Source organism: Arachis hypogaea, chromosome 8 (genome assembly GCF_003086295.3).
Source record: "Arachis hypogaea cultivar Tifrunner chromosome 8, arahy.Tifrunner.gnm2.J5K5, whole genome shotgun sequence".
Taxonomy (NCBI): Eukaryota; Viridiplantae; Streptophyta; class Magnoliopsida; order Fabales; family Fabaceae; genus Arachis; species Arachis hypogaea.
In genome coordinates, this window is record NC_092043.1 from 40,792,790 (window position 1) to 40,816,463 (window position 23,674).

Below are 23,674 nucleotides of genomic sequence, written 5' to 3' on the forward strand. Positions count from 1 at the left end.
ATAGCACAGGAATATCACAGGGCGCATTCTGAGTCTATGCGATCTAGGAGAAGAGTGGGGACTTTTGCAGAGAAGCTCATTAAGTGGCAGCCACCTCCTTCTCCTTTTATCAAGCTGAATTCGGATGACTCAGTTAGTAAGGATGGCAGAGCAGCTTGTGGTGGTATCCTTAGAGACAGTAATGGTCAGTTCTTAGCTTGCTATAGTGTGAATTTGGGTGCATGCACAGTGACTACAGCTGAGCTTTGGGGCATACTCTTCGGCCTTGAACTAATCATTAACTTGGGACATTCCCATGTTGAAATTGAGGTTGATTCAGCGGTAGCAGTGCAGCTATGTTCTCAGGATTTGAGTAACCTACATTCGATAGGAACTCTTGTATCAGCAATAAAGATAAGGTGCAACAGACTCAGCAGCTGGACTCTTCACAATGAATTCAGGGAAGCAAACTCTTGTGCCGATAAATTGGCATCTTTTGGTCATAGTTTAAGTTATGGTTGTCATTTCTTTTTTTCATTGCCACCTTGTATTTCCTTGCATTTCTTTACTGATGTTGTAGGATGTTCACTCCAGAATAGTTTCTGGTTAGTTTTCTCCTTTTTGGGCGTTTAGCCTCGTTGTTAATAAAAATATATATATATATTCTATATGAGTAATTAATTTGATAACTGACTTTTAATTGTTTGAGAACAGTACAACTTTTAGAATCTTGTCTATTTTAATAAATGCCACAAATTAATTGAAAATTGCAGCATAAATAGTTGAATACAAACTAGCACAAAAATTAGTCATTTTCTCTGCCCATTTCTCTTGAAAAAATAGTTCACACCGAAACAAACTACTTTTCGGACAAAAGTGATGCATATTTTACAAAATCTTTTTCGTGATGCAAGGTAGAAGTGCTTATCAATGTTTCAACACAAAACTAAAAGAAAATAGTTCCATCATAAAGGCCTATCTTTAGGAACTAATACTTGATCCTCCAAAGCAAAGTGTTGTTTTTGGCATTAACTGCATAAATCAGGTCAGGTGTCACACACCTAGATATTTCAGGTGATGACAACGACCTTGACCTTAATGACGCAAGCAATGCCTTATGACGCGATTCCTTTCGCTTCAATACTTTTACGTAAGCATGAAGCCCAAGCCATTGCACTTCTTCCTTCTTCAACTTAAGAATTGGCCGGATACCAGAACCAAGACGCATGGAGCGCATCCTTTTCTTTATCAACAAGTACATATATCTGGGAGTTGACCAAAGAAAGTCTGTTTAGCAAAGATCAGATGTATTGCAAAATGCAAATACCACTTCAATAGTATGAATATGATGCAACAGCCATACCTCAAAGATCTCCAAATAATGTCCAAACAATATTTTTTTGGAAGTTTGCAGATGAATGTCAGGTCACGAATATAACAATGAAACTTCATAGCACATAACACAAATACTTGATAAATATTCAATCTGACAACAGCATCTGAATTGATATTTGAATCGAAGAATATAGGATGGCATTTAGGTCTTAAAAAGAGATACAACTTCTCCTTTAGATTAATGCCTGGATTTCCTTGCCAGCAAACTGTAAGTGTTGAGCTTAGATGGTTATTCAAGTACCTGTTTAGTAAACAGAATCACTTACTGACCACAGAATCCATAAAAGAGACATTATGAATAAATTAAATCTAGATAAATGTGTCAATCTAGATGCTTAGACATAAAAAAATCTATTAACATCCTGCATGAAAATACTGTAAGGAGATATTTTTGCATGAGATGAGTATCATAAGTAATATCACGATTCAACAAGTACCTTGAAATTTGTAACTATAGATGAAGGCACATAAACTTATCAAATCAATTCAATCTATCGGCATTGAGTCTATTTATCTAATTAAATCCCTCCAAGCTCCTAATCTTGATTGTCTGTATTAATAGGTGGAAGATTATTTATTCAATAACAGAATATCATCATTTACAATCTAAAACACAATAATGCCGGAGTCACAACCTGTATATACTAAAATTTACGATGAACCCTAATACCAAGTCTGGACAGCCATAAAGAAAATAAGATTATTAAAACCTATGATATCAGCAGAGCCAAACGGAGCTGAAGATATTATAATATTATCTCTAGTTAATACTCACTTGGTCTCCGTAGATACAAGTGTTGAGTCATTTTCTGGTTTATTTAAATTTTAAAAAGTCAAAATAATTCTTGGATAACAAATGTAAGTCAAATTGGTCCCTTAACTTGACTCACATTTTTTTATTTATCGGAATTATTTTGACTCATTTAATCTACGAGAACCAAAGTAACTCGCCTATATACCTACAGTGATCAAAGTGAGCATTAACCCATTATTTTTATGGTACCTGTAAGATCCTGGTAAGGCTGCAGCTCAACTAAAAGATAAAACAAATAATAGAGTACAGAATAGAAGATGAAATAGAAACAGAGGGGCTGGTTGATATCATTAAGATATCATTCTTGTCTCTGAAAATATATTAGGGAACGTAGTATGAAATATGTAAAAAGGGGGAGATACAAGTAGCATTTGAGAGGCTACTACTCTCCTATTGGTTCTGTCCAGCCTAATTTCCAAGCTAAAACCCTCTATCTCTCTTCTCCCTTTTATCAATCTCATTTCTCATTTCCCTTAAGCTGAAAACAGGGATACACATCATATGCTTCAGTTAAAGTTTTGAATGCACATTAACCTTGTGTAGTCAGCCTGAATTTCCATAGTTGAGGAGTTGATTAGCAGACCACTCCAACGAATAAATGAAGTTGCACCATCTTTGCCCACATAAATCCTGTTCAAGAGGGAACCTGACATCTGTTCTACATCAAAGTTTGCACCAAACTTTCTCACATTCATGTAGCAGTTATAAGCACGAAATCCTCTTTGCATCCTGGACAAAAAGCTAGCTGCCAGTTTCTTTGAAGTTGATAGAAAAAGAAAATCATCAATAAATCGCATTAGTAGATAACATGGAGATGAGACTTTATCCCCACTATTGGTGTTCGCAGCATCATTATCCTTGCAACTTCCAGATTCAAGTGCCCTTCTAAGAAATGGGAATATCACATGTTGCTCCAAATGTCCATAATAAAAGGAGCAAAGCAAAGTAGATAAAACACCTCCCTGGGGAATACCAACACCTTGCAAGAAAAATTTCCCATCAAACTGCAACACATTGTGCTTCACATGCTCAGTGAGATATGAAAATAGCAATTTCTTCCTCACGTGCTTCCGACGCTCCTGAGACATTATATAGAGTTCAATTGGGCATGGTATAGAATACTTACAAAAAGTTTCTAGCTATAAATAATTATCTAATAGATAATTAAGCACAATATATTCAACTAGGACCACGGTTCATGCATGCGATACAGGGAATAAGGGGAATAAAAGGATTTTCCGTTACTTGAATTCAGATCAGAATAGAGTTAGCATCAACTATGTCTTCCAATCTGAGGTTTCTTAAGGATATGGTCCCTTCAATTATAGGAAATACTGAAATAGAGAGGACTGGATTTGGTTACCATAGAGCACATGTGGCAACACAGAAAGTGTCAGAAAAGAGATGTGGCCTTGAAGAGATTGGGCTGGTTTTAGCTGACCAATTTTGTCATTTGGTTGAAGATGCCTGAGATAGGCTAGCCTTATTTGATACAATAAGACAAGAAGAAAAGCCAAGCCCAAGGTTGAGAGCCCATTTAATATCCTCCAATTCCATTCCAGATTAAGTGAGCCAATTGATAGATCTTTCACTTAGTGAGTGCAGGCTGTGGAGTGGGAGGGAGGGAAAGGAAGGTGTTTAACTGTATCTATGAAACTATTTAACTGTCAACTCTCCCTTCTGCCCAACAAAACTTAAATTCATATAGACAACCTTTAGTAAGGATGGGTAGAAAATCTTATAGAAGTTGCTAACCGTTCATGTGCCTCAATATAACCGTTTTAAGTTTTTTGGATAAGTGGTTTCATGACGGGTATCAAAGTTTTTATGACCAAAGGATCTAGAGTTCCATTTCTCTTATAAGAAAGAATTTAGCATAAGACAAGAATAAATAAACAAATAAAATAAAATAAAAACTATGCAAAATTTCACACTGTAAGCCCAAATGAGGATCTTTCAATGAAGGTTTTGATGTGAATTCACATAATTGGAACATGAAAAAGAATGAAGTTAGTGGGGATTTAATATGAACCCAAAATCCAAGCACAAAGTTTCAGCAAAGAGGCATACTAATGATCATTTGCAAAATGACTTGAACATACGATTTCCTAATGCATCCCCAGAAAGGGTGCAGACCAAACTGTGCTTACTGAAAATAAAGGATTTATCTACTAAAACACTGAATTAAGTTTTTTAGTCTCTGTATGGTGCACATTCGGTAGCATTTTTGTTGGCTAAAATCAGGTGACAGCAATGCAATTATTAAAATAACTAGATATTAGACAACCATTAGTACAATAAAATTTTAAAACATTATAGATCAGATGGAGGGTAAGAAAACCACAATTATAGCATGGCAGTTAAGTTTGAGAAAGAAACTTTATTACAGGACAGATGAGGGCACAAGGTGCACATATAAAGACTCGAACAACTTTCTTTTGTTGCCAACTGTGAAAATCAGAAAACGATACCTGGTTGACAAAGACAGAATGCTGAGATTGAAATGAAGTGAATTGTGTATGCCCAGCTTTGAAGGTTTCCAGCATTGTAAATTGTTTTTGAACCCACAAAGATTTCTTTGTGCAAACAATTTGATCATACTGCTTTAGAAAATATTCATCTTCCACGAGAATATCTTTCATTATGCCAAGCAGTTTCTCCTGATCAACAGAATCAAATGCTTTCGATACATCAGATGTGATGATAAATAGATTAGGCATATGTGTCAATCCCTTCTTCTGGCCAACCAAAAATGTGCATAATTTTTTGTAAACATCATTGTAATCAAACACTGAAGAACCTAGCTTCAAAGGATCCTTAAACTGAATACCTTTTAGAATGGTATGGGCATCACGAAGCGCAAAATTTACAGATTGATAGCGTTCAGACCTGGTTTTCTGCTGTGTTAATGTTCCCTCTCTTCGGGTATATTGAGCTCCCGAAGCCGAAGTAGGCATATGCAGTGGCATTCTTGATGAACCTTTGAGATTTGCCACCATCCTTACTCCATTTTCTTTTGGTTGAAGTCTGAGCTTTGAAAATCCAAATGGTCTGCCTCTAAGAATATTTTGTACAGCCACATTATCCAGAGAACTGTATCCACTGTCTTTGAAGCAGTTGATAGTTCTATTTGTCAATTTGTTCCAAACAGGTTTGCAATAATAGAAAACATCGTTCTTCCCTTGTTCACTTTCAGTAACATAAAAATTTGCTTGCACCAATGGTACAACAAGGAAAGAGTAGTACCAGAATATCCACTTCTCTAGAAGCTTACATTTAATATCATGTATAGCATTGCTCCATTTTCTAAATTCTTCATGAAACACTTTATGATGTCCTTCTACATCTGTTCGAAAGCAAGCATTTTGACTATTCAAGAAATACTCATTTGATAGGAAAGGAAATCTTGAAGTTTTAAGTCCATGCATGCATAACTTTAAAGGAAATTTCTCAAATCTCCGTAAGTTAATGAACTTCGAAATATTTCTCCTCATGATTCTCTGATTGGAAGGAGAACCTAATAACTCGTAAGGAACTAAACTCCTAGAAACAGCCCATATGAAAGATACCACTTGACTTTTCGAGCAGTATGACTTAACTGCCTCACACTGTGAATCAATTGCTTCAATATTATCTACACAATGCTTAGCCAAGAGCTTTGTATGCTGGCAACACTGTGTCCTGCGAATGAGATGTTTAAACCACTTAACAAGGGAGTGGTACCTGCATAGCCATTGCAACTATTATATCAGCTTTACATTAAATTTGACTAATAAGGATTTTTATTAGTCATAGGGGATTGAACTTCACCAATGAATTTTACCAACAAAAATTAGAATAATTCAGATATTAATTCTTACTGCTCCCTCTTTTACTACTAGTTTATACATGTTTAACAAGGAACCATATCAGGAATCAGAAATCAAATCTTTTTCTACTACTTCCACTATAAAGATCATGTCTGTGTGATAACCTTCTCTCTTTCCTACTTTCCTGGCCTCTGGATATCACTCAAGAATTATTGAAGGCAGCAAACACAGGACTCGTTAAAATCTCAATTCACTGCAGCTAAAACTCCCAGCAAATAAATATCCAAATTCCAGTGTGTTGCAACACCTTTACGATGAAGTTACATTCTAAGACCCTTTCTAACAAAAACTTAAAAGCCAAAAGGATTGGCACCATATGTCTTATAAAACAATTATATAGCCAGGTTTTAAGTCCTGCAGTATGTCCAAGATCCAAAATGGAATGATATCTGCACAGCATATTGTAAAATGAAATTATCATAGATTTTTTTTTGGTGACTTAATTATTGCAGATTTTACATAGAAGAATGCACTCTAATAATAATAATAAAAAAAAAAGGCCTGCTTCAACTTACAGGCATGCAGAGCCAATGAGACATGAGCCACTGCTGTGGGAACAAGGAATTGGCCGAGTGCTGGTACTTGCATCTACGAAGCCAAACACATCGCCAATGAGACTTTTTGAAGAAGTCAAATTTGGCCATAACGAATATAAAATATCTGAATATAGCTCGTGAAGGAAGCATATGTTGTTAGAAGGAGATTTATGCCCTTATTGTATCATAACACTAGCAAAATAGCATCTAACAGAATATTGAATTTGTGCAAGTGATTCTGAAAGACCTCTTAAAAAACAAATTTCTCATTTTACAATACACAGATTCAAAACACATTAGAGGATACGTTTCTTTGGAAGAACTGAGGGTGAAGACTCAATGTTGTAGAAGATAGGATGCCTTTTGATATCGATTGCCTTCTGAACAGCTTGAAGAGATTGCAAGAGTGAACAGCAAGAACATTGCCAAGTCATCTGCAACTAATAACACAGAGGGGTTGATAATAAGCAACAAGTATATCTTGAAGATAGTTCATCACTTATTATTTTAGACAATATAATCCATCATTGACATGTCATTACCCCCTTCTCCTTCATAATATTCACATAAATGTTTACAAGTCTAACACACCAAGCCAGTAACTAATCCAAAACATTTTGATTGTGGAGAAAAAGATAATACATATATACTATATAGTAACAAGTAACATCATTTTTACTTTAGAATGAGCTCAAATTTAATAAGATAATGGGGGGAAAAATCAAATTATGAAAATATAGTTGGGCCATGCACACGCAAAATATTAAATTTGGATCTATCCCTGCATCAAGCCTCACTAGAATTTAAGATTGGCAAATAGCTATGGATGCATAGTCAAATAATCAATACGAGTAAAATTTGAAAGAGAAAGAAATGTAATACAACAATTTTAAGATAAAAATTTGTGCTAGCAATCTACATAATATTTCATAAAGACTATGATAACCTTTTCATGAAAACTTGGGCTAGTATTGTCACACTGAAAACTAGCACGAGCACAATCATTATTAGTAGTATGCATATTCCTATTAATAAGTAAACTGTTCTCATCAGTCGTTGATTGCTTCTGTTTTTTGCTTCTGTGCCGCTGCCATCTAAATGCCCTAGATCTTTTTCCAAGCCTAGGTGTACAACTACCCAAACCTTGTTTCCCTTCTGATTCTGACTTTGTTATAACAGTAGCAGTTCTTTTTGGCCTGGGAACATCAGAGACATTGTTGTCATTGATGCTCTCATGATGATTGATCATTAGGGTTGAAGACTCCACACTAGTTAAGCCAAGACTACTTGCAAGGCCACTAAGACCATCGGTGCTGTAAGATATATGGCTCTTTTGTTGCTTACATGTTAAGTTTCCAACATCATCTGATTCAGATCTTTTTCTTTTATTTGCTCCTGTTGCAAATAGAGCTTGTTACTGCAAGTTTGCAACAACTTATACATAATCAAGAGGGAAAAGAATGTTTTCTATAATATTCATGGACTGCCAGGAAAGAAGCCACATGATAGACATAATATCAATCCGGAAAAGTAACAAGAAAATCGGTTCAGGACTGTACATAATACAGCAGACATGACCAACTCTTTTATGTTGTGAAATCAATAAATGGAAACACTATTAGAAATCTCAAGTAAAGTAACTTGCATCAAAATTATTAATTTTAATCATGAGACATTTGACCAATTGATGCTTATAGTATTAGTACTCAAGTTTGACACTATAGCAAGTTGGCATAAGATTAAAAGTCTCAACGAATTACAGAATGGAGTTCAAACATGCAAAATGCTTACATTTGAAATTCTGAATACAGTTACAAAGTCATCTTCGGTGTGAGAGAGAGAGTTAACAATGATAAAGTCATATGTTTGAAAAAACAGTACAACACAAACACTTCTTATTACCGCATTTATGAACAGAAGGATGTTGATAGCCAGACTTTGACGAGCACTTGAGCATCTCAAAGCACTTCTCATTGATAGGAGGACCTCCCACCTGATAGTGTTTTCCACGGGGAGCTGGCAGGAATATCGATGTATTGTTCAATAAATAAATCATAAGATCGTGTCCAACCTGAACAGATGCAAATATTTAACTAATTATTTGTATGATAATAGTAAAAGCTCCACAAATTTTTTATATCATACATACTCTTCCTAACAGGCAACACCAAGATGCACAGCTTAAAAGCTCCACAATATGGCTTGAGCGTTTTCTCTGCATGTTAACAAAATTACCAAATTAACAAATGCAGCGCAAATACACTTCCATAAAGACATACTGCTTGGCATTAAATGCATGCTTCTACATATACTAGTTGGAATTTAAGGAAAGAGAGAGGTACAAAATTACAAATATAACTAATATGTCTAGTCTCTAAAACAAAAAGGAATGAACAAATCATACTACTTCTTGAGAAGTACTAATTCATAACCATTAACACTAGTTCATCCTCTTAGATAAGCAGTGCACTAAAAGGAATAGGTAACCAGCCTCTAGAAACGAAAGTAATAAATCATATTACTCTTCGTAAAGAATTAAAGCATAACTATAATAAAATTTATCCTTATATCATCAATGCACCGAACTGAATCCTTCATTTTTCAGGCTATGTGATGTCCCAACTTAACAGTTAACAAAGTCAAGGAAGAAATGAATGCACATGATCATGAAATACAAATCCACTAACTACGTCACGAAGTATGGCGGGCTGAAGAAGTTTTAAGCATATTTTGACATCAAGATTGCTACATACACATTTACAATTATGCCATCCCAAATCTCCACAGTTTTCTCCATTTGATTAGAATGGGTCTTGTCTAGTCCTCTGAACGCATAATACTCCAATGTTTTAGCATAAGCAAAATTAAGTGCACATATAGCACTTTTGTTTCTCCCATCCATTCTCAAAAATCAGACGACAAACTAACAAGAAGCTTACCGAAGTATGCAGGCCTAAGACAGATAATCATAGTAAAAGAATTCAGGATAAACAAACCCAATAACTAATAAACCAGATCATCTTGCAGAATCATTTTACATTTCTGGATAAGATTCCCAGTATGTGAAAACATTCAACAACCTGCATGCCATCTAAATGAATGACATAGCATTACTTGAAATAACTAAAATCCAAAATAAAAAATCAAGAATACACTTAAAATGAAAAAACAGAAAGTGAAACAAAGATATAAAAATACATAAAAAACAAAAGAACAGTATAGCACAGTGCTTAAGACAAAAAGGAAAAATTTTGACCAAAAACAAAATAGAAAAGAAAAATAAAGAAGAAGCTTTATACCCTATCATAAGCAACGCACAATACATTGGTCTTAGCTGTTTGCCTTCTACACAGCATCTCTTCAATGACCTTACACACAATCTGAAATTCAGGAATCAGAATCAGCAAATATCCTAAAGATTACCTTAAAGCTCCAACTAAAAAAGACCAATCCACAGAAAATAAACACTTTATACACTTTAACTACTAAAAATGCTTAAAACAACTCTAATGCTTCTGTTTTTTAGAGCATAAAAAGCATATTCGGCGATGATGTTTTCAGGAGAAGCAGTAAACATGTGATTATAATAGAAATGTTAGGGGAAACACTTTTTTATCAATATTAACCAACAGTTTGGCCAACACTTTACTTTTATACTATTAAGATTGAGGGATTATAATTAGAATTCAGTACATAGTGTTTAAAATCATGTATTGGTCAAAAATGATGTTTTATTATCGTGGAGCATTGCTCATTATACTACATTATAATATTGAGTATCAAATATAAAAGCCAACACAACAAAACAGAAATCAACTTTTTCCAACTCACAGATACCCAAAAAAAAAAACAAAAACAAAAACAAAAAACAAAAAAAAAAGAGCAAAGAAAGCCCTGCAGGAAGCGCTTTTAAATAAAATATCCAACGCATAAAAAGTGTAGAGGTTTCGACCAGTTGAAGTGCTTACAAGCCAATAAAAAACCTAATCTACATTTTCGACGTGAATATCTTGCTAACGGATCAAATAGAAAGCAGCTTTCAACAAATTCTTTAAAAAAAAAAAGTATTTTTTTAAGTGTAACAAAAGACCTCATTTTGGGGACAGGTAACAGGAGAACAGTGATAGAAACAGGGGACTGAAGGCGCGTTTCCGGCGACGACGACAAAGCACTTTGTGAGGAGTTTGCGGTAATCGGAGGGGTCGTCGGGCCTAAGGAGGAACGACATGGCGTCGGCAGCGCAGCCAAGGCAACGGCGGCCATTGCAGCGGCAAAGGTCCGGCGATGCAAGCGGCGGAGGGAGCAGCGAGATAATGGTGTCGCAGAGTGTACGCGCTTGGTTGCGGAACATGCGCCATAGGACGCCGGGTACTGTAGGCCTGCGTTTCCTCGACATTTTCCCGGGAACGAGAGGGAAAATGAAGGATGTGATTTCAAATTAGAGTAGGGGAAATTTGGTGGTAGACCGAACAAGCACACATATGAGAATTATTTATTTTAATTTTAAAATATGAATTTGATTTTGATATAATATTTTATATATTTGTATAATTATATCTATTTTTTTAGAACTAAGTCTAAGTTAAATAATAAGACTTACAACAATGTTAGTTATAACTAATTTTTGTTATATTAGACTAATTTGATTAAATTTTGTTAATAAAAAAATTTAGATATGTAATATTATTCGCCGATGAGTAATAGCTCAAATGGCATAGTCTTCACATACTCAATAACGAGGTTGCGGGTTCGAGTCTCCTATCTTTGGTATAAAAAAAACGCGAAGAAAAATTTTTTAGTAAACTTAATTAAGTAACAATGATGTTTATGTTTCTATGTTTTTACTTAATCTAACTTATGAAGGAGATGAAAAATAAATGTTGTTATTAATTATTTAAATTAATAGATCTGCTAGACTGTTATATATATAAGTCTTTTTGGCATACAAATTTATACAAATTGGTTCAAACCCAACAAAAATAACTCTCAATTTAGATTTCATGAAAATATGTACTTCTCCAACTCTTGAATAACATGAAAATCATTATGACAAATGGTTCTTCTCTCTCAGTCAAAATCGCAACGCTCAAAATTTAAAAAAGGATTAAAATCTCTTAAAAGTCTCTCAAAATCATCGTGAAAAGTGAAGGAAGTTTCGAAGCGGAATACGAAAAGAATTAAGAGAAAATGAAAAAATAAGAAGTAGCAGAAGATGAGGAGAAGGAAGAGGAAAAGTTTTGAATTATGCAGAACTTATCAGTACAAAAATACCTAAAATTCTTAAACAATACACATAAATATCTTAGTTTTACACCGAAATTTTCTGCAAATACACAAAAATATTTCCTTTAATGTTACATTTTTTCTTTTTTTTCCTTATTTCTTTATTTCTTTTAGTTGAATGAATGTAAGTTCATCCTCTTCTAAATAATTTTACAGTATTATGTATTTTTTCTTCTTTTTTATTTTTTTTATTCTTCTTAAGAGAGTAAAACAAAAAGAAACTTGAGAAGGTAAAACAAGAAGAAAAAGATGAATAAAAAAGAAGAAGAAGAAGATGGTGATGATGATGAAAAAAGAAGAAGAAGTAGCAGAAGATGAAGTGGAAGAAGAGAAAAAGTTTTGAATTTTGCAAAACTTATCAGTACAAAAACATAAAAAATTCTTAAACAATACACATAAATATCTTAGTTTTTCACCGAAATTTGGTGCAAATACACAAAATATTTCTTTAATGCTGTATTTTTTTTCTTCTTCTTTTCCTTATTTATTTCTTTCTTTTGTTTGATTGAATGTAGGTTCATTCTCTTCCAAGTAATTTTGCAGTATTATGTGTTTTTTCTTCTTCTTTGTTTGATTTTTTTATTCTTGTTAAGAGAGTAAAACAAGAAAAAACTTGAAAAGGTAAAACAAGAAGAAAAAGAAGAATAAGAAAAAAGAAGAAGAAGAAGACAATAGTGAGGATGATGGAAAAAAGAAGAAGAAGTAGCAGAAGATGAGGAGGAGGAAGAGGAGGAGTTTTGAATTATGCAGAACTTATCAGTACAAAAAAACAAAAAAAATTAAACATATACATAAAATATCTTAGTTTTACACTGGAATTTGTTGCAAATACACAAAAATGTTTTCTTTAATGCTGCATTTTTTCTTTCTTTTTTTTTCTTATTTCTTTCTTTCTTTCTTTTAGTTGAATGAATGTAGATTCATCCTCTTCCAAGTAATTTTGTAGTATTATGTGTTTCTTCTTCTTCTTTGTTTGATTTTTTTGTTTTTTATTCTTGTTAAGAGAGTAAAATAAGAAGAAACTTGAGAAGGCAAAACAAGAAAGAAAAGATGAATAAGAAAAAAAAAAGAAGAGAAGATGGTGATGATGATGAAAAAAAGAGAAGTAGTAGTAGAAGATAAGAAGGAAGGAGAAGAAGAATTTTGAATTATGCATAACTTATCAATACACACCGAAAATTCTTAACAATACACATAAATATCTTAGTTTTACACCAAAATTTGTTACAATACACAAAAATATTTTCTTTAATGCCGAACTCCTACATTATATTAAATTCAAACTATCAATGATGAACATCAATTTTCACAAACAAAAATAAGATTATTCACCTACATAATCATAAACTACTAACGAAAATATTAACTAGAATCGAACCATACCTCAACCACTTGATTGGATTCAAAACTATAATCCAGTTCGCTCTAGTTCAATTGACAATCTGAACTTAAATCATTCATTATCTTCAACAACGAGATAATTGTTCAAAACTGGTTTCAGAGCTTGATTTCAAAAACGTAGATAACAAAAGAAATTACAAAAAATGAAGAAAGATAATGCAAAAAACGAACAAAGAGAAACGTAGAGAATGCAGAGATAGAAGAAAACGTAGATCGAAAATGATGAGAAAATTCGAAAATGGAAACGAAATCCTTTTGAAAAAGGCAGTTATATATTCGCGCGTTAATTGAAAAGTTGGTTAGATAGTAGCACGTGAGGTCAATTAGCTTAAAGAGATTTGTATGGACTTGTATAAAAAAAAATACTTGTATGTGGAGAATATTTGTTAAATTAAATTATATAGACGTTTATTAATTTAGTTATTAATTATTTAACTAAATATTTTTGTAACACCCTAATTACCCTAAGCCTTACTTCGCATCGTAAAGCAAAGGTTAATCAAAAGTTACGACAATTCTAAAGCTTATACATATTATATACAGAAAAAATAATATATTATAGAAACCCGATGAATGATACAGCTCAAAAACAGAGTTTGAAAAGCGCAAAGCGTACTCACGAAGCTACACTAAACGAAGCACAAGATATATGTACAGATATCAAGGTATATGTAAATAGATATATCAAAAGATAATAATATAGAGATCTAGCCGCCGCTTGCGGAGTTTAAGCCAACTAGTCACATATAGATATACAGAGCTTAGATAGTAAAACAGATTATACAAATTTTTCTCTCAAAGTAAGTCTCTAGGCAAAATAAATACAAAAGTAAGAGAAACTAAATAAAATAACCAAAAGACTTCAAAACATATCCAGGATCCTCCGCTCTGTCACCATCAAAGCAACTCACCGATGTGGGTTGCAACCTGCATCTGAAAAAATAACAGAATATGGTATGAGAACCGGAGGCTTTCGGAATGGTAATAGTGTCCAGTGATGTAAGATATAAGACTTTATGATGCCAGAGACAATCCTAGAACTTCATATCCATCACAAGATTCATGTTAAAGCATAACTAAAACATTGAAGCATATCTTGGATCCATAATAATAAAAGGGGTAATCTAATTTAGTGGATTTCTAAACTAACAACTCTTTGCTGTCCCACAGCCTTCACCAACTTATCCTCCATGCGATCCCATCGCCACCACCTTCCGAACCTCCTCAATCCCAGTAGAATACACAGATAATATCAATGCAAGAAAAGCACAAGTATAAGCATGTATATCAAATAATTCAATTAGGCAATTAGGCATGTTATACAATTAGGCAAGCAATACAAGTCGGCAAAGCAAGCAAACAGATAAAAGATGCACATGATGAATGCCTGTCCTATTGACTGTGATATCACATTGTCGGTTCAACTGCTAACCCAACACATCTCCATGGAGATGTCGCCATTCGGAATCATAATGGGAACCCCCGAGATATCGTGCCCGGAACACGGTACAGGATATAGTGCCTGCACACTCTAGTGATCCGAAGGGATGCAAGCGGGATACTCTTGCCACGGACCTCACATCTCAACGTAAATGGGATTAACCACCGTCATTGCCAGGCGCATAACGTCTCAACAATCTCATTACCTCGACAAGCAGGATTAACCACCGTCCTTACTAGGTGCATAGCATTTCAACAATCTCATTAAAATATTTCATCAGTGGTTTGCAAAAATAATTTCATTTAGAACTCATTAGTTTACCACTTTCACAATGCATTTAAAACTCATCAGTCCACCACTCTCACAATTCATTATCAACAATCACCAATATATACACCGCCTTCTCACTCAACCAAAACCATCCTCAGTGCTCCAAAAACCTAAACCTCTGTTCTCTAACTTTTTACTAGAAATACCGAATTAGATTGCCTAGGACCTTTTCTATGTTTTGACATATAAAAACAAGCCCAAGAGTCTTATATAAGTGTCACGAAAGTTTACAAGCTTGTCAGGAAAATGAAACAGTTAAAAACATGGTTTTTATTGAATAACAGGGCTTTTTAAATGGTTTTCAAGCGGCCAGTTTAATGATTTTCAAGCGACTTTTTATTTAACGGTTTTGTTTACTAAATTAAACCATAATTACTTTCAGTTCTTGATTAAATTGGTTCGATCAACTGATTCGGTCTGATTTTCAAAACCATAGTTAAAACGCTTTATGAGATAAGCACTTTTCATTTATTTAACCTTTTTTTTCTCATATGAAACCATCATATGAAACAACAACGTTACTTTTGAAGCGACTAAATCCCCATTTTAGTCCCTGAGATTCATGCGATTACTCATTTTGGTTTTCGAAATTCAAAATTATCTATACTAGTCCTCTAGATTCAAATTTGGGCACCGATATGGTCTCTCGACTCTTTCTGTTGATGATTAGGCAAATGGAGTGTTGAGATGACACTTTTCCTGTCACGTTAGACGCTAACATCAACTAGTTGTTACAGCGTCTAACGTGACAAAAAAAATGTCATCTCAGCACTCCATTTGCCTAATCATCACTGGAAAGAGTCGAGGGACCATATTGGTGCCCAAACTTGAATCTGGAGAACCAATATAGATAATTTTAAATTCAGAGACCAAAATGAGTAATTGCATGAATCTTAGGATTAAAATGGAGATTTAGTCCTTTTGAAGCATACAATTATTAAAGTCATGATTTTGAAAATTGGAGTGGATCGACTGGTAAACCGGTCCAATTGAAGACCGAAAGCTTTTGCAGTTCGGTCTCACAAAATATGAAAATAAACGTTATATTGAAACGGTTTGGAAACCGCTAAATCAGCCGAGAACCGCCTGGTCGGATCGAGTTGGGACCCGGCAGGTTTTGATGAAATGACGCCGTTTGGAGTCCTTTCTCCTCACACTGACTCGCACGTTCATCCTCAAGTTCGGAGCTTTTTGGTTTTGCCCTCAAACAAACCCTAGCCATCTAACCTCCACCACCGCCGCAGGGACTGAGACCGCCGTCCGTTGCGCTGTCGTCGTGCTCCAAGTCTCCAACCCCTGTTCACTCTCACGGTCTCACCAATCGCAGCTTCTTCCTCGAGCTCAGCGTCCGGCGTTGTCTTCGTCTGCTTAGCCGCACTTCTGCCCTCGTCCGTCGTCGTGCTCGTCGCCTGGTCGCCGTCGTCCGTCGGGCTCAACCGCTCTCCCTCACACTCTGCCCAGACTGCTCAGATCGAAGGTAATGGCTTCTCTGCTCATTACTAGTGCCTGTTGTTCGTGTTTTTTTCTTTCAAAAATTATCAAATTATATTGATTAGCTCGTTGGCGTTCTTGCTCCTTCTCCCTCAATTGCTGCTCACTGAAATCCTGAATCTCTGTTTTGTTCATTATTTTTCTCCTGTTTTGAGTTTTCTTTCTTGAATCAATATAATTTAGTTTGTTTCGTTCGTGATCAATGATTTAATGCACAATAATTTTTATTATTGATGATGAGTAATGAACATTATTGCCGCTGGTTGCCAATTTTGTGGTGATGTTAATTGCTGGTAAATTATTAACACTTTTTGATGGTTCTGTGTTGTGTTTGTTAGGTTTCTTGTATTTTTTTATTTAACTGTTCAGTGTTGTGTTTATTGTTGTTGCTGTTTGTTCTTGATGGTTCTGATTGTTGATGTTTGTTCACTGCTGTGTTTTTTCTTATTGTTCTTGTTTGTTGCTATTTTTTTACAGTGCTGTTTGTTTGCTGGCTGTGCTGCTGTTTTTGCATTCTTATGCTTTGTGCAGCTTAATTTTTTGCATTCTCCGTGTTGTGCTTTGATTATATAGTTATACTACTTAAAGAGATGTGGTAGACCATGCATAACTTGTCCTTGTGCACTAAAGTTTTATTTTGGGTTTGAGATAGGTTGGATGAATTTTAGTACTGGTGATGTTATCTGATGAGATTTGGCCCTTAGTAGCCTTTGATTTGGTTTATATATGGCTTATGGCATGGAACTTGGCTAGAGGTCAAAAGCTTGTAATTTTATTATACAACGAGTTAGTTGTTTGAAAACCAACTTCTAGAATTTCATTGAACATGTGTCCTAACTCCTAAGGCATACATATCATATTGAGTAAGATGATGATTTCTGATGAGTAATGATACTTTGCATCAATCTTCGGTTTACACTTTACAGTGAAAGATAAATGATGAAAATAATGTGTTTTTGCAAATATTAATCCTACTAGATTATGTGACTAAAGAGGAGAGAGCTGTGCTAGAGGATAAGCTTGGGAACCCTAATTGCAAATATTAATCCAACTTTTGAAATACTTGTCGAAGGGGGCAAAGGGAACAAAAGAAAGGGGAAAAGTTATCATGAGAAATAAAAATGGTTAACTCCTCATTTAAGTTTTATATTTTATTATAAAATGGTTATTCCAGTCGAACCGATTGGACCAATAAGCTAGTGAACCAGTAACTAGAACGGTTCAATGATGGATCCGGTTTTCAAAACCTTTTTTAAAATAGTGTTTATGAGATGATTTATTTATTCAAATTTAATTTCTTTATTTAACACTTTCCAGAGTTCAGATTTCATCTAATTTGTTTATATTATTTAAATAAATATTTTTTTAATATGGTACATATTTGAAAAACAATAAATATCAATTAATAAAATCTATATATATTTCTGCACATGTATATTATTTTATATATTTTAAACGTATATTTTGAATTTTAATATGTATTTTATATAAACAATTTATTTGGTAATTAATTTAATAGACGTTTTTTTTTGTATATTTTAATTGTATTTTAAAGCGAGATAGAGTTAAAATCCTCATTTATATGTACAATTTGAAATCTTCTATTTTATCTAATTGAAAATTTATGTTAAAACTTCAAAAATTATATAAATTCTTTGAAATAAACTCTAAAATTGTTTTGCCATCTTTAACATGGTGTTTTGGCTGTGTTTAACTGCACCAGTGCATTACTGATTTACTGTGAAATATTCAAGCCTAAAACACAATTTTGCTTTGTGCGCAAGCCAAGCCCGAGAAGCAAAGAAAACATCTTAAAAAGCAAATTTCAAAGAAGAAGAAGAAGGAGGAGAAGAAGAAGAATATCAAACTCAAGTAAGCGATGAGCAGCATCGGAACAGGTTACGATCTATCGGTCACTACTTTCTCACCGGATGGCCGCGTTTTCCAGATCGAGTATGCCGCCAAGGCCGTCGACAATAGCGGGTAAACCCTTCTCCCCCCTCTTTTGTTTTTTGCTCGCATTTTTTATTCATAAAATTGCTTCTGAAGGTTTTACCTACACTGAAATCATCGATTTTAGGTCAGGGTTTTGGGGAAAAGGGAATTAGTAAACAATTGTTCATTGGTTAGCTTGGTTTTCTTACTCTGTTTAGGAGTGGGTTTTAGCTTTTTTTTTTTTTTTTTTCCGGAGTAATTGAATGATGGTTGATTTTGATTTTTGGTTTTGAATAATTTTTTTTTTTGTGTATTGCGATCTTTCAATTGCAACATTGTTGTTGCAGGACTGTTATAGGGATCAAATGCAAGGATGGCATTGTGTTGGTAGGTTATTCTGATTTAATATTTGTACTCCTTCTGTTTTTGTCTTTCCTAACAAATATAAACAAATAAAAAAAACTTGGTTTTGGTTTTAGGGCGTGGAGAAACTTATTGCTTCAAAAATGATGTTACCGGGTTCTAATCGGAGAATACACTCTGTTCATCGCCACTCTGGCATGGTACTAAGTTATTTACAATTCGAATTTTTATACTATTTTGTACAGCTTGCTAGTGTGTTACTATTTTTTTGTTGTTACTCACCCCTCCCCTCCTTTTTTTTTCCAATAAAAAAATCTAACGACAATAAATGGTTTACAAAAAATAGACATTGTTTTCATTATTATTGTTTTATGGGGATAATATCAGCGGCTTCATTACTGTTGCTTTGATGTTTTTGAACCTTTTCTTATGTATGCATGAATCTTTTTCCAATTTTAGGCCGTGGCAGGGTTAGCAGCTGATGGTAGGCAAATTGTTGCGAGGACCAAGTCTGAAGCAACTAACTATGACAGGTTTATTACATTATCCTGAAATATCCCAACAAAGTCCACCCTGCCCTTATATTCTTATTCATTTTCTCTGATGCATTCGTTTAAGTGTATTGTCTATACTGACTAAGATTGGATTGGATGTGTTATTGCTATTGAACGCAAATGAACTAATTGGAAATTTAAATCACTGGAAAGTGACTAAGCCTTGTTTTGATTTTGATTTTGATTTCCACCAATTATTATTATTCTTTTTATTCTGCTATATTTTGCTTGACTTATTGTCAATGTGACAATGTATGATTCCCTGAAACTGATTGGTAGGTATTTCAACTGCTGTTCAAATAACACAGTGATGATTTAGTTTACTTTATTGTTCTTACTTCTCAGCCTTCTAGTGATAAAATATAATCAAAAGCTAAACTCCTCATTCAGAAAGAAACTTTTAGTGCACCATTAAAATTATTGGTTTATACCCATTTCAAACATCTATGATCTAACACATTGTTGTTGGTGACGCTGGATTGAAATGAACCATATCATGCTTGGGTTTTCAGTACTCATGCATTTTCATGCTTTAGATTGAATGTCATGATTGAATCACTATGGGATAAGAGAACTAGTGTAGTAGTGTTGAACGGACTAGGTTTGATATGCATGCTAATATTGTGTTTTTACCCATTTCCTTATGTGTATAGTGCCCAATTAAAGATCAATATCTTGCCATTACATAATATTCACTTCTAGCTTATTTTTCTTTGCAGTGTGTATGGAGAACCTATTCCTGTTAAGGAACTTGCTGAACGCGTGGCTAGTTATGTGCACCTTTGCACACTATACTGGTGGCTCAGGTTTAGTGAAATTGATTCGCATCACCATTTTAAGCTGTACTTTTTCGTATTTTTTACATCAATAACATATTGTTGGCAATTTCACAGACCTTTTGGATGTGGCGTCATACTAGGAGGTTATGATAGAGATGGACCACAATTGTACATGGTTGAACCTTCTGGCGTTTCCTATGTTAGTGAACCTTTTGTTGACAACTTCTGATATTATCTTTGGCAATACCTGAACTATTGAGGTTCCTTTTCTTTGCAGTTCCACATACAGCTTTTATACTAATTTGTTCATGTTGCTATGTTCTAGAGATATTTTGGTGCTGCAATTGGGAAAGGCAGGCAGGCTGCAAAAACGTAAGGGAATTAACATTAATCATAATTATTATATTCAATAATAAATGTAAAATTAAATTTTCCTTTTAATTGTTTTTGGTAGGGAGGTTATCCTCCTTTCAATTTCCATTGTTGGCTTTCTCTTGGCATAGGGTATGTTTGGTTGGAGGGTAAATGATATAGAAAAACATTTGTGCTGTTTAATAACTATGTTGAGTTGCTATTATATAGAATCTTGCTTTGTGAAATTCGATAGTAATCTGCTGAAGGTAATAAAGTGGGAGGGTAGACCTTCCCTTTTTTATTTTAATTGCGAGTGTAAAATTTGTCAGACTGATCAAGATATGCTGCAATTTTTTCTGTCCTCTTTTTGGACTTTGTTGTGTACTGTTTGAGTTGAATAAACATAAATGCAAGAAAATACTAATGTGAATTAGAATTTTACTCCTTGATGGTTTGAACATTGGTCCCATGCAAAATCTCTTCAACTGTTGTTTGAAGGATTTCTTCTGGCATCTTCATCAAAATCCCGAATACTGAAAATAGTAGATTTGTGATCAAATTTAAATTTTAATTAGGTTGTATTGAAAAGATTGATTACAGGGTGTTCAAGTGGCAATGGAAGTATGACCAGTATCTGTGTGTTTTGCCTTTGTAGTTTAAATTTAGTTTCGCCTTTGGGCTTAACTTGAATCAGCCTTTTGGAATATGGTGGGTGTTTCTTATCTTTTTTGCTATCAGCCATGAAGGCTTGCTCAGTGTATGAGGATTCTGTCATTGTGCAGTCTTGCTGTCTGGGGAGGGTATAAAATGGAGATGTTTGAATTTGGTGTGTGTGTATATCTGGTTGATTATTTTGTGTACATTCTGCAATGTAATCTCTGTTTCTCTGTGTATATAAGGTGTAAAATATATTATATCTAGGTAAATAGGGAACTTTAGATATTGCATGGAGCACGGGAAGCTTGAATTTTGTTATTCTTGCAATATTTCTTTTATTTTTGTTGATGGGTTGTAATTGATTTTTTCAGCCTTGGCTATATTTGGTTCATGTTATCACCTTCCAAGATCTCACCATGTTTTCTTTCTTGATCTGATTCAAATTGTTCTCGAGATAGCTGACTCATTCTGTAAGATATTAAATTATCTTGTTAAATTATTGGCAGAGAGATCGAGAAGCTAAAGCTTACTGATATGACTTGCCGTCAAGGGGTTATTGAAGTAGCCAAGATGTAAGTACCGTGATTATTAGATATAGTATGTATAATTTGTGTTTAGTTTTTTATTTAGATGAATTGCCTTCTGTCTCTGATGTGTTCATTGATGTGAGCATTTTAGTCCTTCAACTTTTGTCAAGCATTGACAATAATTTTCATTCTTCATTGTGTTGGAATTGAAGTGCAATAGAACCAAACTTAGTATGGATAAATTGCATTTTCCCAATCAAGAAATCTGATCAAATCAGTGATTTATCATGATAATTGCTGGTTTTTTTATGAACAATTAAGCTACAACTCTTAAAGTCATTTTTTAAAAGTTCGGAAAACCCCTTGCATCTTTTAGAATCATGAAGAATTTTTCAACCCTCAATTGGAAGGAGTAAAATTGAATATTTTCTAAACTGCTACTATGGGGAAATTTATCTTTTTACATGTATTGAGCTATAGAGATTGCAGATGGTAAAAGTTCCCCTTTTTGCTTCGAATTGTTTTAGTTGTCAGTATTGTATGGGATGGTTAGCTTTATAATCCAGTTTTCTACTCCATAATAAGGGAAGGATGTTTATTCTTGACATACTATTCTTTCTCCAAGTCAATGTCTTGATATGGATTGTTATTTACAACCATCTTTGTTATTTTTCTTCGCCAAACAGTATTTATGGAGTTCATGATGAGGCAAAGGATAAAGACTTTGAACTTGAAATGAGTTGGGTATGTGATGAATCAAATCGCCAACATCAAAAGGTAAGTTCCAACTGTATGTATCCATACTTTGTAACAGGTTGTAATTTTTGGGTTTAATATTTTGATCTGCTATCTGTCATTTTCTTCTCAAAGATCTTTGGGCGGTGTACTTTTTGACGTCTCCATACTTTTTCATGTGTATTGTGTACTTTACATTTACTCTTTTTCTATTGTTGGGATTGAATCTGATGTCTATTCTTTCAAACACTTGCATCACATCCATCTTTTAGGATATGTAGTTACCCTGATCTAACTAATGATATGCTCTTGTCTAAACCTGTTGAAAGATTTATAGGTGGATACACTTAGTTTATTAGTACAGAACCTTTTTGTTAGCAAAACACTCCTACTACACTACCAAAGAGTACCTTTATGTTAGTGATTGGCTGTTCTCTAGCATAGCGTTTCTTTGTTTATTTTGTTAGCTTACATGCCTCTGAATTGATCATGTGCAGGTCCCCGATGAGCTTCTAGAAGAAGCTAAGGCAGCAGCCAAAGCTGCTCTTGAAGAAATGGATGCAGATTAGTCAGATTGAAATAGTTATTTAGTTCTAGAGATGTATTTCTATAACTGGCTATTTCAGCATTTGGAACTTTTAAAGGAAATGTAATGTGGGATTTTCTATGCTTGATTATTAAACGTCGAGTTCCTATGGATAAATCTTCTGAAGGAAGTACTTTAGATTCTGGCCTTCGGTTATTGATTTTATGTTTGCATTGTGTCTTCCTTGCCCATGTTTACTCAACTTACCATCAAGTTTGTTTTCTATCTGTTGGAAACTTGGAATGCATTTTCTTCTGGACAGTTCTTGGGTAGGGCGAAGAAATTTGGATTGGAAAAGGTTTTCCGTTGCAGGACACTGGCTTGCCTAGGGTGGAGCTTATTATATACAGGTGAAAGAAGGGGGAAAGAAATGGGTGTGTACTGTGTTGAAATTACACTTGAGGGTTACAAACTTCATCGAATTTCATGTACGAGAATATGGTCAAATTTTCGGGTTTATCTATCTTTTCTTTTCCAAGTGATGTGTTGTTTGATTGTTAAGGTCCTTGTACCAACAAGGATGTTTGTGATAAAAATATTAATATCAATGTTCAAAATAACACTCTACTTACCAATTTAGTTAACATGAGAAACTTTGAATAACACCAACTATAATGAGAAAGTGTTACTGTGATTAACATTTGA

General features: G+C 34.1%; 2 protein-coding genes across 5 annotated transcripts; one reads left to right on the forward strand and one right to left on the reverse strand.

Annotated features, from left to right (window-relative positions):
• Window positions 1-699: 699 nt before the first annotated feature.
• Window positions 700-11,043, reverse strand: LOC112707480 (telomerase reverse transcriptase). Of its 2 annotated transcripts, none has more exons than XM_072201312.1 (11): window positions 10,684-11,043; window positions 9,893-9,973; window positions 8,743-8,808; window positions 8,496-8,664; window positions 7,540-7,988; window positions 6,901-7,027; window positions 6,573-6,717; window positions 4,660-5,911; window positions 2,723-3,267; window positions 1,343-1,615; window positions 700-1,244 (listed from the first exon to the last, which is right to left on the reverse strand). In XM_072201312.1, exons 1-11 carry the CDS (start codon window positions 10,987-10,989, stop codon window positions 968-970), a joined length of 3,690 nt encoding a protein of 1,229 aa, XP_072057413.1. In that variant the 5' UTR covers window positions 10,990-11,043; the 3' UTR covers window positions 700-967. The 2 variants fall into 2 exon arrangements, with proteins under 2 accessions (XP_072057413.1, XP_025615007.1); XM_025759222.3 differs by having other exon boundaries at window positions 6,901-7,033.
• Window positions 11,044-16,013: 4,970 nt separating this feature from the next.
• LOC112707481 (proteasome subunit alpha type-3) lies at window positions 16,014-23,212 on the forward strand. 3 transcript variants are annotated; one of them, XM_025759224.3, is made up of 11 exons: window positions 16,014-16,525; window positions 18,329-18,522; window positions 18,822-18,861; window positions 18,954-19,037; window positions 19,297-19,370; window positions 20,111-20,197; window positions 20,285-20,369; window positions 20,496-20,542; window positions 21,688-21,753; window positions 22,395-22,485; window positions 22,941-23,212. In XM_025759224.3, the coding sequence occupies exons 2-11, from the start codon at window positions 18,419-18,421 to the stop codon at window positions 23,010-23,012; spliced, it is 750 nt and encodes a 249-aa protein (XP_025615009.1). In that variant the 5' UTR covers window positions 16,014-16,525; window positions 18,329-18,418; the 3' UTR covers window positions 23,013-23,212. The 3 variants fall into 3 exon arrangements, with proteins under 3 accessions (XP_025615009.1, XP_025615011.1, XP_025615010.1); XM_025759226.3 differs by having other exon boundaries at window positions 16,122-16,525; window positions 18,324-18,522; XM_025759225.3 differs by having other exon boundaries at window positions 16,126-16,525; window positions 18,263-18,522.
• Window positions 23,213-23,674: the final 462 nt, after the last annotated feature.